At 35.9% G+C, this 17,983-nt stretch overlaps 1 protein-coding gene across 4 annotated transcripts in view; it reads right to left on the bottom strand.

Annotated features, from left to right (window-relative positions):
- Nucleotides 1-7,931: 7,931 nt before the first annotated feature.
- The window catches only part of BRD1 (bromodomain containing 1), a 62,126-nt gene continuing 52,074 nt past the window's right edge, over nt 7,932-17,983 (bottom strand). For all 4 annotated transcript variants that reach the window (XM_082784833.1, XM_082784834.1, XM_082784835.1 and 1 more), the window contains 3 exons: nt 14,026-14,135; nt 12,428-12,582; nt 7,932-11,634 (listed from right to left, as the gene is read on the bottom strand). In XM_082784833.1, coding sequence (XP_082640959.1) covers nt 11,451-11,634; nt 12,428-12,582; nt 14,026-14,135 — 449 coding nt within the window. In that variant the 3' untranslated portion in view covers nt 7,932-11,450. The remainder of the gene's footprint in view (nt 11,635-12,427; nt 12,583-14,025; nt 14,136-17,983) is intronic.

The raw sequence follows: 17,983 nt of genomic DNA, 5'->3' as shown, positions 1-17,983 counted from the left end.
GGTTGACTAAAAAGTCCATTCTATGCCTCAGAATACTCAGTTGCAAAAACCAGTGTTAAAATTTCTTGCTGTCATGGAATTTCGGGTCTTAGCAAACAGACCTTTTTTGACAAACTTTTTAATGGAAAAGTTGTTTAACTGTTATGCCATGAAGATTTATCCTTTGCCAGTATATCTTCCCTGACAAGTCAGGATTTAATTCTGTCATATCCTAGGGCTTGCCACAGTCTTTTAAATAGTTAATTTTCATAATTCATTCTTAGACAATTATCAACTTTCTCTGCCAAAGGCCTGTTGACATTGCTGTTATCTATATGATCCTTTGACATCATTAGCAGCAAGTACACAATGTGTTTCAGTTAAGGTTGAAGGACACTGCAATCTGCCTCTCATTTCTGGACTGCCTGAATTAAACCATTCCAAATAGTTATAAATTGAGTGAAAAGCAATTGATTTTATATATTATAATTTTTTACAGGTGTTGCATAATCCAAAAAGAAGTGTGAATCTAAAATGCATTTATTTATTAATACATAAATGTTTTCTATATAAAGAGAACATGAATCTCTTCTACTTAGCAAAATGTAGGCATATTTACTGAATAACAAATATTCCATTTACCTTTACATCATTTCTATATGTTTGATCTGTTTGAGCTTTTAGTCGTAGCATGTTGTCTGGAAATCAGACAACAGTTCTGAAATTGCAGACATATTTGTCTGTAATATTTCTAAGTGAATACAAGAAGTCTACTCAAAATATTACTTTGAAATTTCTGATTTTATCTATATTTTCATGCAGTTGTCTTAGTGTTAGTCTTAAAAATTAAGACCATTTACTTCAGCAGATACGTTGGGGTCAATAGAGCAGGACCTGGCTAAACTGTGTCTTGTGCAATTTCTTGACCTCTCATTGCACAAAGGTAGAATTCCCTTTCTGAAGATTTTCTCAGTTTGTTCACCTTCCTTGGAGTCAACATTTTCATTTCTTCTCTTAAAGTGCAGAAGGAGAAAGCAAATCAACCAAAGGGAAAAATGGAAATACTGGACTCTTACAGACAGACCCATAACAAATCTGGAAGATCAAGGAAGACAGGCAAAATAGAAGGCAAGGTGAAGTGTGCTTACATCTGTCCTTAATAGTCAGACTAGTTATCCTTGGGGTACTCAGCCTCCTAATCTGAAAAAGAATTTTCCCTAGGACAGGGAAAAGAATAATCCCATAATCCTCAGCCCCACCCCCCGCGGCTCAGGTGGAAACAGTTAAAGACCTGCTGCTCCACCTGGACTGTCACAAGTCCATGGAGCCAGATGGGATCTACCTAAGGGTACTAAGGGAGCTGTCAGATGTGATTGCCAAGACAATTTCCAACACATATCAGCAGTCATGGTGAGAGGTCCCATTTGACAGGCGACTTGATAATGTGACGCCCATGTGTAAGAAGGGTTGTAAGGAGGACCCTTAGGGGGAACTACAGGCCTGTCAGCCTGACAGTTTTGGGTGAAGTGATAGAACAGGTCTTCTTGAATGCAATCATGCAATGTATATGGGACAGTGGGGGGATCAGGCCCAGCCAGCATGGGTTCATGAAGGGCAGGTCCTGCCTGACCAACCTTCTGTGCCCTTCTGTCCTTCTGTGACCAGGTCATCTGCCTGGTGCGTGAGGGAAAGTTTGGAAATTAGGAGAAATTTCTTCTCAGAAAGGATGGTTAGGCATTGGAATGGGTAATCACTCCCCACCCAGGGAGGTGGTGAGTGATTGCCTTTGCATCACTTCTCTCTCTCTCTCTTCCCCCCCCCCCCCCTTTTTTTTTTTTCCTCCCTTCACTTATTAAACTGTCTTTATCTCAACCTGCAGGTTTTCTCACTTTTGCTCTTTAAATTTCCTCCCCCATACTAGTGTGGGGGATTAATAACTGAGCAGCTGTGGTGATGTTTGGACGCTGGCCAGGTTCAACCCATCACACTTTTTCATCTAACAAAATTCACTGAGCAGATGAGTTAGTGATTAACTTCCAAATTTGCCAGTTGATTAAAAATGGAGTCATAATTTCGCAACTGATGCAGAAGTGTGTTCAGTTCAATTCCTAGCTCTATCCCAAGCTTCCTCTGCATCCTTGGACAAGGCACTGAATTTCTGCTTCACCCTTTTATCCATCAGCCAGAGACAATGACACTTATAACTTTCTTCTGTTACATCTAATTTACAGACAAGCCCCTGGAAGGGTGTAGTGCAATGCCAGGTCAAACACCAGCAAGAGATTAGGAAGCCAAGCAGAATGGTAAGCAATACCATATAAAACCAAACACAAGGATTAGAAGTGCATTTCTCTTAAATTATCATTTGAAGTACCTTTCTGTGTGTGTGATACATATCTATATGCCACAGACACACATGCCTGTCTATGCATCAGGTATACCTGACTCAAGTATGGGGCCATCCCAGCTAGCAATTTTTGTTGCAGACTTACATACATGATCTAAAGAGGTTTTCACCTCTGCTGCCAGTTATGGGAAGTGTTCACAGGTTGTCACACGGTTCTGTATGTGCCCAACATGTGCCATGTGATCTCAGTTTGGAGGCTCTTTTCCTACAGTTTTTCTTTACCATCCTTTAAGTTTCCCTCCATTCTTTAAACTAAGTAGCTTTCCTCCAACTTGAAGTTTCTATTTTTAACAAAACTAACTTTTGTCTTTAGCAGCGGTATTAACCCATTTTAATTTTTTTAATTTTTATTTTTTTTTAGTCTTGTTCTAGAACTGTTTTCCATCTTGTTGTATTTAAATTAAACAATAATTTAAATAAATTAAACATTCTGTGCTTATAGCCATATAGGCTCTGGCTTTAGCCTGCAATTGTTCTTTCTTCATACATACATACATACATACACACACATACTATATATACATAGTGCTTTCTTAATTTTATCAATTACAGGCTACTAATATGACAATTTTAATTTATAAAAAAAAAATGAATTAATACATTTCTCTCTAGGCTATATTTTCTGTTCAGATTTCTTGCTGTGAAATTATTTTTATACTGTATGTAAGGGTTGGCAATGATGTGTTTTTGCAGTATAAAAAAATTAAGAACAATAACACGTGGGATTTAAACCTGAGTTGTAAATGTCAAGTGACATTATGCACGCCTGGTTGCAATCATGACATGGAGGGTGATGACTGCATAGCAGCAGCATCATCTGCCCGTACTCCAGCAGCAGGTGTCCAGTCAACCTGCCCCTTTTCATCTCTGCAGTCTTTGATGTAAGGACAAAGCTAGATTTTGGAGAAAATTAAGCCAACAGTAAGCCAACAATAAAATAAAATAAAATGAAAAAAATAACAGTACAAAAAAAGTAAGACATGAGTGAAAAAATTAAAGGCATATTTGTAGCCTTCAAAGTAACTTAGTTGGATCTAAAAGAATCAGATTACAGTCTTTCAATTATTTAGATTTAGATTAAGGTTTCACAAAGGTGACTTATTTTATAACACATCCCATGAAGATCAGAAAAGATAGTGGTAACTTGATAACATAAAGTTGAGAAAACTAATGTCTACTACAAAGATTTCAAATGTTCTCTTACTGAATAGAATAGAGCTAAGCAGACTCACCTTCAGTTCGGTAACTTTTTTGACTTTCCATCTGTTTTTTCTTTAGCCAGTAGTTGTACATATATGGCTAGCATTAAAAAGATGTTTTAATACAGGAGCTAATATGAACTTCAAATTGTCCCCCAAACTAATTTTAGAAAGACAGGTAATAAAACAGACTTGTGTAGTTCATTAACTACACCTAACTCCTGGACTGATTGAATACATCACTGTCAGCTTTAGTAACCTTGGCCACAGAAGATACTGTCACACTAACTAAGATTAATGAATATACTGTACGTCAATTGTGAAGCAAGAGCAGAGTTTTCAAAGCCAAAACTTTTTATTGTTGAGGTGTTAAAATGCTAATAGTTTATTTTTATGCAAGTAGCTTATACGAAGCGTGGAAGATTTGATAGACACTTTGAGCAATTGCAATAATAAGACAGCAGCATGAGCAGGATCTCTGGCATCAAGGCATACAAGGCTCTGGAAGAAATGTCATGCGATTACCCACTGCTGCAATTGTCTCTGACTTCATTTATTTTTATTCCAACTTTAAATTAAGAAACCTCTGACCTAATTTTATATGCAGCCTCCTATTAATTTTTTTTTTCCTAGAAATTAGAACTTTAATAAATAACAGCACCACATATTTTAATGTCAAATGAAATTTTACTTGGCCTTTTTAAGTGTTAAAACACCCATGTAAACTCTGCACAATGAAAAACAAGATGACCTTCATCACGAAGATATCCTGGGCTGCATTAGGCCAAGTATGGCCAGCAGGCCAAGGGTGGTGGTCCTTCCCCTTTGCTCTGCTCTGGTGAGGCCACAGCTGGGATGCTGTGCCCATCTCTGAGCTCCCCAGTACAACTGAGACATACTGGAGACAATCCAGTGAAGGGCCACGGTGGTGATGAGGAGTTTGGAGCACCTCTCTTTTGAGGAAAGGCTGAGAGAGCTGGGACTGTTCAGCCTGGAGAAGGCTTGGGGGGAGGATTTTATCAGTGTCTATAAGTACCTGAAGGGAGGTTGCAAAGAAGATGGATCCAAGCTCTTTTCAGTGGTGCCCAGTGCCAGGACAGGAGGCAACAGGCACAAACTGGAACACAGGAAGTTCCAGCTGAACATCAGGCAGCACTTCTGTGCTGTGTGAGGGTGACTGAGCACTGGCACAGATTGCCCAGAGAGACCGGGAACTTTCCCTTGTTGGATATCTTCAAAACCACCCTAGACACGATCCAGTGCAACCTGCTCTGTGCTTGAATGGGGGTTGGATCAGGTGGCCTCCAGACGTCCCTTCCAGCCTCAACCGTCCTGTGACTCCATGATATCACAAACTGAGAACACAAGAATTGTTGCAGTTCAACACAACCCTCCATTCATTATACCTAAAACCCTCAGAGTCAACAACAACCCCAGCCCCAGGTCCAAGAAACAGGACTGATCTTGTGCAGAATAACATGTAAAGTCCAGAATGCATGTATTCATACAGCATTTAAACTATCTCAATATATCTCTTCTAGTCAGACACTCTAAAAACTTTTTTTTTTTTTTTTTTTAAATCTACACTGCTGAAATTTCCATTCAGAGAGCAACATTTTCATTAAAAGTTAGGATAATTTTCTAATATAACCAACAATGCAACCAAGACAAGTATTGTTTCAGCTGGGAACACCTGCTGACAAGTACTCTATTAGACATTTTCAGAAGAAATAAACATCTGTGGGAAGAAACAGACAATTGTGCAGCAAATTAGATTAGCTCACTTCAAATTATTTGATGAAATTGATCTGAAAAATTGATCTTCAAGCTTCATCAGCATCCTAACTGCATCTCATATGCGTTCTCCCCATAATCATCATCCAAAAGAAGTGCAGAGGAGTAACTTCAATTTCACTTTCTTCTAATATGTGTACATTACAGACTACTCAGTTTCACCATTGTAAATACGGCTGTCATAGAAAAAGCAGAAAATCTAGATTGCTAGTTAAGCTCACATACCATCAGTCTGTAGTGTTTTTGTTTGTTTGTTTGTTTTTTCCTCCTGTTTAAATCCACTTAATTACTGTCATTTTCTTTGGACAAAGATGTCTATTAAAACAGCTATTTTCATTGGGGAGGAGAAGAGTGAAGTAGTAGCAGCAGTAGAAAAGACATCTCTCTTAACACAGGTCTTAATTTTACTTCATAAAGGAAGCACTACCAAAATGTAGCATCTTGTCCTAGTTTGGACAAATAACATCTATTTAATCCCCAACTCCCCCTGTGCTGGTATTTAAGCATCACTTTTTAAGGTTAACTCAGGGAAGTTTACATGGCAGAAAAGAAAAACTAATTCTAGGATGTCCCTATCATAGATAGAAAAGTCACACCACATATGAAGCAAAGTATAAGCCAAAGAATTACTATAGCAAAATAAAAGTTCAGTCAAAACAGAGATGTGGGTACAAACGCACACACATAAATCTGGTCTAGTATTTTAAAGTTTTTGCAGGAAACTAGGAAAATGCTATTGTACTCTCTCAGCCCATCTCAGCTATTAGCTTTCTACCTAAGCTTCAGCCACCATCACTTCTTTCACCAAATCCTTGCAGTGGCTTCATTGCTGGTGTCAGACACTAGCAGTCAGTTTCCCAAATTCCCCCTTTTTAACGGAAACACTGCTTTAGCACTTCAGCTGTTCTTTAGAAAGTCCAGAAGTCCTCTGTGAGTTCATGATTTAAAGTTTTTCATATAGTCAGTCCCCCATTGATAAAAATTTCTTCTTGTAGTTCCCCATCTACTTGAGCACAGCACATCAAAGTCATACAGCCTTAAAAACTATTCAGATATGGAAGATATTCTCAGCTATTTAAAAGGACTAGGAATATTGGGGAAGAAAAAAAAAAAAGAATTGTGTTAATTTCAAAACAACTTCCTTTGTGAAACTATGCAAAAATGTGCAGATTAACGGGGAAACTGGCCATACTTCTGCCCACTGTTTAAAGAGGAGACAGGACATAGAAACTATTTACATTATCCCAGAACTTTACGTACTTCCACAAAGCTGAGGTTTGCCTGATTTGCTGACAGTGCTGCTTATTGCAGAGGAGATCAAAATAGACAACCAAAAAATGAGCTGAATTTATCAACAAGCAGTAGAAAAAAAGTCTGTCCAGAAGATCGCACCGGGATTAATTTTTTTTTTTTTTTTTTTAATAGACTTATATTGCTTATGCTGCCCCCTCTGCCCATATATTATTAGCAGAAGATACAACAGGATGACCACAGTTACTGCAAGTGTTGAATTTTTAAAACTATGGAAACAAACCTTGAATAACCTTAAAATACAGATGCTGAGATCTTGCATTTTCCTCCTCTACCAGAAGACTTTATAGCAGTTTCTGTTGCACAAGCAATGAAAGAAAGATGAACGAATTAGATAGATAAAAATAAGTTTACAGACCTCTCCCACCAAATGTCGATTTCCAAAAAGTTTAAAATATATGTATATATTGCTTTTACCAATTTCATGCTATTCCAAAAGAGCACTTGCAACTTTAAAAATTTTCATTAGCTTGAATTTGCTCTTTTTATACCATATCAGAGAAGTCTTAAAGGAAATAGATTTTTTGACAGAAGAACTGATAAAATAGGTATGTTGGAACTGAATGTTGTTTTATAGAAATGTACACAAGAAAAATGAAGTGTTAAGTAGAATGTGGACAGCAAATGCTTCCTGCATTTATGTACACTTCTATGTGTTATAGACTTGCAGGAAAAAAAGTTTGTTTATTTGTTTTTAAATACAGATAATGACCTTTACCAACACAATCACCCGGGAGAGCTTTTATTAAATTCCCTGTGAATATCCTTGAGACAACTTTTCTCTACCAGCCTGCTGGGTAAAGTGATTGTCTCATCTCTCACCTTCACCTCCAAATTTGAATATTTTTGTCAGCAACTCCCTTTTACTCAACTTGCACTATGTTACTAGCAGCAAGAAGTTCTGGATGATTTTCTGTCTATAATCCTCCAGAACGAATACATAGCAGTACGCCTCTGAACAGAAATAAACAGCTAAATAAATCACTGTGAAAAGGTAACTTGCCTGTCACTAGCACATAGATACAAACTAAGAGAGCCAGAAAATCCAGTGTTGCTGCCCTACCTACCAGCTCTTCGGAGGAAAACACACATTCTGGGAAAGGTTCACTTGCAGCAGGACCATCAGAGAAATCCACTTTTAATGGACTACAAAAACTAGAAGCAGGAAAGACTGTTTTACAGCAAGAAGTTTTAATAGCAGCATTTTAAAAAGAAAATATTAAATATTTATTTTGGTGAATGTTGATGGTCTGTGTGTATTGCTCCCTCTAGTGTAAAAATACAAAATCACAATCAGCAAACATTGCAAAAATCACTGTGTTTGGTAACAAATACATATATATTTTTTAAAGTCATTACCCCCATTTTTTCCCTAAATATTTAAAACATGATTTCTCACATTTTAATACAAAAGAGACAGATTAACTTTATTTCAGCTTCTGATCTGGGATTCTTGCACTTTATTAGCTGGGGATGATAACACCAGAATTGACAAGTGAAGATGCAAATCTGCACGCTGTATTTACTGTTGTAACACTCCTCGAGAAAATAATAGGATATATTTAGATAGTGTTGTTCCCTTCTTTTTCCTCCACCAGAATACTAATTTGCATTCCACAATTATTGTACAGTTATTAGCAGACCATGCTCTTACAAGACACTAAGTTGTAGAGAAGCACATTCTCAGATACCTATGTATTCATTTGGCTACTGTATCAGGTTAAACCCTAGAATTGGGAAATTCTAAACAGGTATTCATTTCCTTACAAACACATCAGTGAAGAGCAGCAAGTCTGAGAAAATATTTTATATTTGAAACCAACCTGAAGAGCCACTGGAAAATACTTGACTTTGGCATAGGAGCATAGGAAAAGCTGTAGCCATTGCTGCAACCTCCTCGCAGACAATGTCCTGGGACAGTTTCCATCACATGCACAAAAGAGAAAGTAACACAGCTTTCCATGCATTTCATCAAAAGAATATCCAGTTTGTATAGGATGCTTAAAGGGCCTCTTTGAATCACTACTGTTTTCCAGCCCAGAATTCTCTCAAGATCAAGAAAAACATCGTTACTTTCTCCAAGAACTGATGAAGCTGCCTCTGAAGATAAAACCAAGAAAATGAATCTTGAAGGCCTGAGCCAAATTCACACTAAAGCTTCCACTTAAGATTTGCTTAAACAGTTTGTAACAGAACAACAGAATTAAAGCCCCACTTTTATTTGCAAAAAGGAGCTTTTTTCCTCCCTCCAATGTTCCCACCATTGGAGGCAGTTGAGAACTTGGGAAGCCTTCTGAAGAATCATTTTCAACTGTGTATTTTTGTTTTTGAACTGGTACTTCATACTTCACATATATCAGATTTACAAAATTATCATCCTATTCCAAACTGCAATTACAGTTTTTAAGGGATCTGAAAAATCCAAAAAAACATTTTTCTATGCCTGCCAATCATTATCCCATTTCATACACACTGATTCTAAGTATATTTGCTGTCTGAAATATGATCTGATGCAGGCTACTTGCTGAAGACTCTCTTAATAAGCAAACCTAAGATCAAAAGTGGTTATAGCGTCTCAACAAAGTGCAAGCTCCATTTTCTTCAAAGGTAAGAATGGTGAAATGGCAGATTTTGAAAGTCATTACACAAAAGTACTAATGAAAGCCAACAACCAAATTTTCATTTTAGTTTTCTACCTGATGTGGCTATTGTTTCTGTCAGAGCAGCACACCTGTGATGCTCCTTGCAAGATACCTACCATCACTACTTCCTGCAAAGCAAGGTTTATGGTCAAGACTGAGAAAATGGTTTGCTTGCTCATTTGTGAAATTTATCCAAGTACTCTGTAATTATGAGAGTCCATTATAGGTGGTTGCTCTCAGCTAGTATAACATAACTAGAATACCTACCAGGCAGAGGGCTCAGTAAGGATGACACTGTATGCTATAGCATGAAAACAATTGGATTCTTTAACTAGCTCCTCTAACAACTCAGTCATGGAGTAAGAGAATGGGCACTACAGCAAAATTTCAGGGGCTAAATTCAGGACAAAATTAACAGTTGAGAAAGAAATTTTATTTCAAGCTTCTAAGGGGGTATTACAAACAATAGAGAATAAAAACATTAAAAACTATTTAAGAAGTAATTGTCCCTTTAAAATAAAGATTCAAGCAGGTTTAACAATGAAGTATGCTATTCATGAAGTTTTAAAAAAAGATTTAAAAAGTATTGGTTTTGCTGTATTTGCTAATCCTTTATAAAAAAGCTGGGCATAAATACTTCGTGCATTCATATGCATTATTTGGTGTTTCATACTATATAACTTGGTACAGTATTTAAGATATCACTGCAAAAGAGTTCAAACACAGTGCATTTATAAATAATGGAGTCATTATAAATCACATTGCAAACATACCTTGCCATTTTCATTGTTACAAATTCAGTATTCTCAGTGAAGGTAGGAATAAAGTAGCTACAACAATCAATATCTTGACTTTATTTTTTTTTTTAATATAAAAATGCAATTCTGGAAACCCACCCTCCTTCTTTCCCCCTGCCCAAACATAATGCTTTACTTCTTAAAAATAAAAATAAAGTACTAATTCTATATACATCACATGTACCATACAAAAATGTATCCAAAGTTTCTATTGCTACCAAAGTGTTCTAAATTAAAAGTTACATAAATCCCCTCATTGGAAACAAAAGATTACAAGTTACAAAAAAAATCAAATTACACACAAACCATCAAGTTATTTTTATACAATTTCCAATACATTTTTCTCCCAAAGCAAGTTGTCTTCTCATGTGCCTGTATAAAAATGCATATCAATATATTTGTCAATTTTATTTTTCATTATAAAGCAAATTAATACATTTTCTACAATAAATAAAACACAGGGAGGCACATATATCAACAAAATAAAATCAATGGGAGATAAATGGGATATGGTTTTGAAAGAAATAATGTGCTTGCAGGCTTTAAGCCAGATTTGTTTAAAACAAAAACAATCTTAAGTTATTTTGGGCAACAATGGAGTGTTTTTGGTGATTTGCAAGTGATGTACATAGTATAATTTTTTTTCTCGATGTCTTTCTCACAAAGTACCCTCCAAAATAATGCAACTTCCTTTCTTAAAATACATATTTGTAATTGTAAATTTACATCAATCTTAAATATGTGGTACTTTGTGCAAAGAGCAATGATTTACACAAACATTCAGAAGTCTTTTTCAGAAGCTACAGACCAAGGAAGAAATGATACAAGCAGCACCATATTGTATATGATTCAGGCAAACATATATTTGATGCCATTTTGATATTAGGCTTTACAATTCACTAAACACCTTAAGCTGGAAGGTGGTGCTTAGGTAACTTAAACTTAGAAAGAAAGAAGGAAAATAAACAGCATGGAAACAAAAACCAACTCCCTCCCCAGCAAAATTATAAAAGGAATTAAAGAACTACTTCTAAAATCAGAATAAGTTAAGTGTTGAATATACATTTATGTACAATTATGAACACTATGAACAAGACATTTTAACAGGTTTAGTGGAAAATCCTCCAAACTACAACACGATAAAACCATTAATCAATATGGCAATGGTGATTTAGAAGAATTGCTCAACAATTTCAAGTTTGCAGAACTCAGCCACTGAATCAACAATTAAGGGGTTGTATCTTCAATACATTCTTTTAGACAAAGAGGTTCATTAGAAGAGTTCAAGTCTGTGGTATTTTTCATGCCTTGGTAGAATCTGTTAGTCAATATCACTGAAGTCACTGACTGGTTCTCCATGTACTCTACTCAGGTGATTCATAGCACGATCAAAAGCAATCCTTACTGCTTTTCGAATGCTTGAGTTGCGGCCTTCCATCATTTTTAACTTGTCTATAGTCTCATCTATCCCAAGGGGAACCATTTTGGATTTGGGAAGCCACTGCCTGTAAGAAAAGGTAAAATAACTATGTTAAATATAGAATAACATCACAAACTTCGTCCAGAACTGTAAGGGCTGCTACACTGTGTTTCCCATTTAGTGGGTCAGATTTGCCATTTTTAAAAAGAACAGTGGAATGTAACTCAAGATGTAACTCGATAAAAGGAAGAAAGAGAAGTAGCTGAAAAACTTCCATACCTAGAAAAAAATAAAAAGATCTAGTGGAAGGGGAAGACAATGTCTGTGTGAATATTATGTGAATTCTCCCCTCAGGCTCCACACAGCATATTGCTGATAATGAAAGAAATAGAAAAAGGGAAGGTTTCATGGACAAATTAGAAAGAGTTAAGTACTTCAAGTGCATATACAACATGTAACTAAGAAGATTAAAAATTTAAAGAAAAGACACTTGAACAGATTGGAAGATGCATCGTCATTTGGAAAACAATGATGAAAGCTGATACAGACAAATACTGAAGACTATCTTTAAAAAAAAAAAAAAGAAAAAGAAAAAGATCTGTGTAGTTAATTTATCAGGTCCATATTAAAACCAGCTTGTAGATCAAAACAAGTTTATATTATTGCCTTCTAAACTGACCATAAATAAGTATCTTCCAGTATGATACACGTTGGTGCAAGAACAGACTCCAATACTTTAACATTATAGGTGATACATCTGTATGAAAAAATATATATAAGTAGGAATGTCTTATCTTCTCTAATGTTTTCTCTTAGACTTAAGCTACAGACTTAAAGTTTTAAATCTCTGTATTGAGAAAAGTATTTTGAGAACATACCAACTTCTTTTGTTGTCAAAAAACAGTACTAAGAATAGCTTCTCATCTGATTTGGTCTGCATTTGTTCTCCAATTTTGAGTACATCCAGGGGTGGCACTGGTATAGTAACACCATTGTGATGGCCAGCAACACGAGGCATCTTGGGGTCAATAATCTATAATAGAGAAGAAAGGAGAGTTCCTGATTTAAATTTTACATCTTACACATAAAAGAAAAAATAAATAAATAAATCCAGCCTATGTAGCCTATGTTAAGGTATGGTTATTTGTTTCTGCAAAAACAGAGTCATACCTTTAAAATCTGAAGGAAAAATGAGCTCTTAACAGAATCAAAAGGAAAAAAAAAAAAAAAAAACAGGAAGAAAAAAATAAAGTAACTTTCAAATATCTTGCATATAATATTTAATTATCAGAAAACACTACTAATTTTTCAATAAATTATAAAGTGACAGTCACAAATAAAACTCCTTTGTAGATACTTCACAGTATTAAAAATTGCCCAGTAGCCACTGAGGAACAGTTATATTATTCCATGGCTGTTCCATCCATCTCTTGCCCTACAAACTTCTGTTATTTTGCCAGTTTTCCCACTGATATCCATCTTAATTCAAAATAAACTGGTTATGCGAACTAAGCCAACAGATAGCTAGTAACTGTGGAGAGTTCATGGAAATCACAATAACTTTCTTCTCTTGACTTGAGAATATTGAGGAATTAAACCTCAATCAAGAGGAATTAAACCTCAATCAGCTCATCAACAGAGAAACACTAGTGTTTACATAAAACAGCGGACAGAAAAGGAGCCTTTTGGCACCTCCTAGTCATGATCGACTTAAATCTAATACCAAACTGCACCATTCAACAGACAATCAAATTTTAAGCATCTGACCGAAGTGTGCTTGGGTCACCCACTCAAGTGCTTGGGCACAAACTCAAGTGCTCTGAATCTCACCTCCACTAGTTTTAACCTGATTTTGTTATGTTCCTGAGCTCCCCAGTAGGCACACCTTAAACCAGTCACATGATTATCCAGTTTATTATATAAATCAAGTCATGAACTGTTTTTATTACCCCAAAGGCCTGCCTGAAGCCATTCAAACACTTTATGAGCAACATTTTCTCTACAAACTCTTGATTTAAGCAGAACTGTGTTTATTTCTCCTAAAATAACATGGACACAACAGCTTTAAGTTTCTAGCATATCATTCACAACTAACAAAAAAAAATAAATGGTTTTATCCATTGATTTTTTTTTCTTTAATGAGCTGCTGAATTTGAATACTTTAAATTTGTTTTGCAGCAGAAAGCATCTCTTAAGTTCCAACACTAGCAAAATGTCTGTCAAATGCTTATTCAGTTGATCCTCTAAACAATATTGCAGTGACAAAGACTAGTGAGACAGTTAGGGTAATAGACATCATTGGCTCAACATCTGATATTGCAGTAATTTTACAAAAAGGATTCATGTTAAAGCTGTAAAGAGGGAAAAGTAATCCACTTCTACTCAAGGTAATTCGTAACTTCCCCTTCATGCTGAGTTCATGCATCAAGATTTTCAAATCAGAAACTAGCGTACTGATGGAAAGCTATGTACTCACCAGAGCTGGGTAAGAAGGATATCCACTGCATTTGGCCCATACTACTTTCAGAGGCTCAAGAACAGATGTTGCAGCATCAGTTGAAATCCACATACTGCTATGCCCAACTTCTAAGAACAAATAATAATTAAATATAAGGTTAGTATTTTACAGAATAAAACCTCAGACAAATCAGCAGTTGTTTTCTCAACAATATTTTCATAATCATTAGAAATCAAATGTATACCAGTATTACCTATGTGCAAATTTCAATAAAAAAACAGGTAATGTTCACAATAGCTCTTGAAATGTTACTAGTAGCTTAATCCAAGTTTGCAGATTAAGAATGAGTTTTTAGAAGCTTCAAGAAACTGCCTATCATAGAACAATTCTTAGAAAGCAAGTGCCATCAGAATCTTATATTCCCTTTTACTTTGGGAAAAAAAAAAAAAAAAAAAAACAAAAACCCTGAAAGAAAACAAAGCTATGGTACTCCAAAAACGTGTTTGTTTTGAAATTATGACAAGCCTATCAAATAGGTGATGGTATGAAAGATATAAGTTGTGATGGCATTAAAGATGCAAGTTGCATGATCTTTCTAAGATGTTGGATATAACATATAACAAGATTAGCCCCATGTCACTTACAGCACTTATCTGATAAACATAACAATAGAAACGTGTTTAAGTTCTAACTTGCTTTTTTGTCATTGATGCTCATTTTCTTTCGATTTAAATCAGAGTTCTTGTCCCTCTGTCTAGCCCTTTCCTGAAGCAAAGTAAAAAAGACCAACAGGATTCAAGGAAGCAGCTGCAATAGTGGTTTTTCCTTCTCAGGAGGCAGCACAACAGAAAGCTAAGTTTATGTTACTGCCTGCTTCTACCAGAATCCTCAGTTTTCGTCTCTGTTGCTTCAATCACCACTGGACTGAAGCACGAGACAGGTTTAAGCCATTTAGTCAACTAGACCCACAACTGACTCCTGTCAAGAGACTGGGCAGAAGACCATGAGTTGCCCACTCAAGATGGAACTTGGGGCAGAGAATGTATGAAGATGAGAATGAAAGGTCATGAACTGTAAAAGTGAGGAAAAACTTGTATGGGGAAACCTAACACCAAACTATAGTTCAGAAGCTGCAGTTGCACAACTTTTTTAGGAGCAAGACAATACTTGGTAGAAGCAGCTTTCTAATTGCCAAAAGAAAGTATGTTAAATTCTTCCTAATTTGCTTCTTTTTCAAACAGGCAGTGCTTATAATGAAATCTGACATGCAGATACATATTCCATTTGAACATCAAGAAAATGGCTTCAAACCTTGAAAGTGAGGAAGAAAATACTTGAGGTGATCACTAAACAAAGAGGTCAGTCATTCTCCACAACATATTCTATGTCAATTTCCAAATAAAGGCTTTTCATTCAACTATAGCTTATTTTCAATCAATGATGGTATCAACATTCCAAAAAAATACTTGATTGAGAAGTTTAAGGCTAGAGATTCACAACCCTGTAACATGAGTTCTCAAAATGCAGTAATTCATAGTAATCTGCCACAACAGCTTAACCAAGATGCTAGATGCTTTTGAAGCTAAAAAAAAATGCTGCAGGTTCTGTTTCAGCTGTGTATATCAGAAGAGAAATAGCACCAAATGCATTTTTTTTTTCAGCGTTTAAGACCTTAAACAAGTGTCCCAAAGAAAACTGGGATGTTTGCCACCAATTCCAACAGACTTTACAGATGAGAACTTTAATCAGTGGATTCCATTATATAACACTGTGGAAATAATGCAGTCTTATTTCTATTTTCTTTGTTGTTGTTGTTGAAACTGAACTACATAACCTTGGAAGAAAACTGAACTACATAACCTTGGAAGACCTGTTACTAAACAATTTATGGGTTTATTTATTTGTTCCTTTCTGAATATTTTTAGAAGTCTTATTAGGATTTTCCTCACTTTCTCATTGAAAACCATAATAATATTCTTCAGATGAATAAAATACAATACACTCAGAAATAATAGAATCAGGCATTCTTATACTTCTAATACTATAGCTGAATTCATTACGTATTGGACATTATGGAAAGACATGTCAAATCTTTAGACAACTTCTTTATTTCTCTGCTTTAATACCAGTATGCTAAGTATCCCCAAGGTGGCTAGACACAGTCATGAATTTTTAGATTAACGTGTCTTTTATACAAAAAACATTTTGAAAACGTGTACAAAACTGTACCTGGTACATAAAAACAGTACAAGTCCTCTTTTTTGAGGGGGCAGCTAACAGAAGAAAGAAATGAAACCTACATTATTCTCAGCTGTAGAGGTGATACAAAAATGAAAAAAATGATATTTTAATGCAGAGTAGAAGGTCATACATAATCTCACTAGAGGAACACAGCAAGACTCCCTCAGAGACTTCTCAGCCGTATAAACAGTAGGGAAGAGTAGCAGAATATTTTCCTAGTAAGAATTTATTCCATATGGTGTTAAGGGTTTAGTTTACTATTGCTAGCACAGATGGTTAGTAGTTTTGTTTTATGCCATAACAACTCTTTATTTCCTCAAGCTACGAGAGACAATGCATTTAAGTTAGCAGTCATGACAATGTACTGCTGAGGATTTTAAAATAACAGTACTCACACTATCTGAAAACCAACACTAACAAAATACCAGACACCAGACTAAAGATCCTACATAGTTCAGGGTAAAGACAAGGATGTCTTTCTAAACATTTCCTCCTCCCCTTACAGACTTCCTACTTCTCACAATGTTTTAAAAACAACTACTGTGTTGTGGTTTTTTTGTTTGTTTGTTTGTTTGTTTGTTTTCATGAGTATTCTCACAATGAAGTTGATGAGTTTAGCTTTTTGAGTAGATTGAGCAAAACACCCATTAGGTGCCAGCACTGCAGGCCTCAAAACTTTAAGACACTTATCTTCAAAAACAGAGTTAAGAACTTCAAAACCCCAAACTTCAAGAAATCTGCACAGCTTTCAGCAAGGACCAAGAGTTTTTTTGTAGTTCAGTAATGAACTTTGTTTTAAATCAGAAACTTCAGCCTCAGAGAAGAAAGTCTCCTTTTCTTCTTCTTTTTTTTTTTTTTTTTTTAAATAACTGAAACATGACCAGAGTAGTAAGAGTGCACAGTGGTTTTTTTTTTTTTTGTTTGTTTGTTTGTTGTTGCTGTTTTGCTCTCAAATTACTTAGAGGCAACTTTGATTTTAACATCTAAATCTGCAGATGAAGCCACAGATACGGAACATATATAAGCTTCAAAAATACTGAGCCCTAAAAACGAGCTATGATCTCTCCAGCACAGATAGATCAATCTTTAGCACAAGAATTTATACTGAGGCTTTCCTTTTATTGTTTAACTTCTGGAAAGTGTTCTTTCTGCCATACCTGTTGAAATGAAGACTGTGCACAGAAGAAAGCTATTTGAGTCAAATGGTGTGAGACCTTCCCTACAACCTACCCCCCTCCTCATTTCCCATTCCTGCTTACCAGCCCAAAATCACTGAAGGGAAAAACAGCATCTAGACACTGCTGGAAAAGATACTGTCACTAAGCTTTACTGAGGAAAGAAAGAAGTTTGACAAGAAGGTGGAGAAAGTGATTGGCAAAGATGGGGGGACAAAGAGTTTAAAAGTTGAGACAAAAAGAATGAGAGGGATAGACTAGGAACAGGAGAGCAAGACAAGAATCTTGGATAAGGAACAGCTGAGCAAAAGGACTGGGCAAGGTTCAGGAGGAGACAGGCAGAAGACTGCACTGCCACTCTTGCCCAGCAAGTTCCCAACCCTGTAAAGGAAGTCCAGACCTACAAATCTTAGTGTACCTCTGTATACAGCACCTATTTATGAAAACCACTCATAACATGTCTCTATTCATCTTCCAGTGCTCCTGCATAACAAGGACAACAACCGATTACAAACAGATGATTCTCTATGAAAGACAAGAAAACCTACCTAAGCCTACAA

This window comes from Aythya marila, assembly GCF_965140915.1.
Source record: "Aythya marila genome assembly, chromosome: 1".
NCBI lineage: Eukaryota > Metazoa > Chordata > Aves > Anseriformes > Anatidae > Aythya > Aythya marila.
Note: the sequence above shows the minus strand (reverse complement) of the source record. Positions and strands in the feature narration are given on the sequence as shown.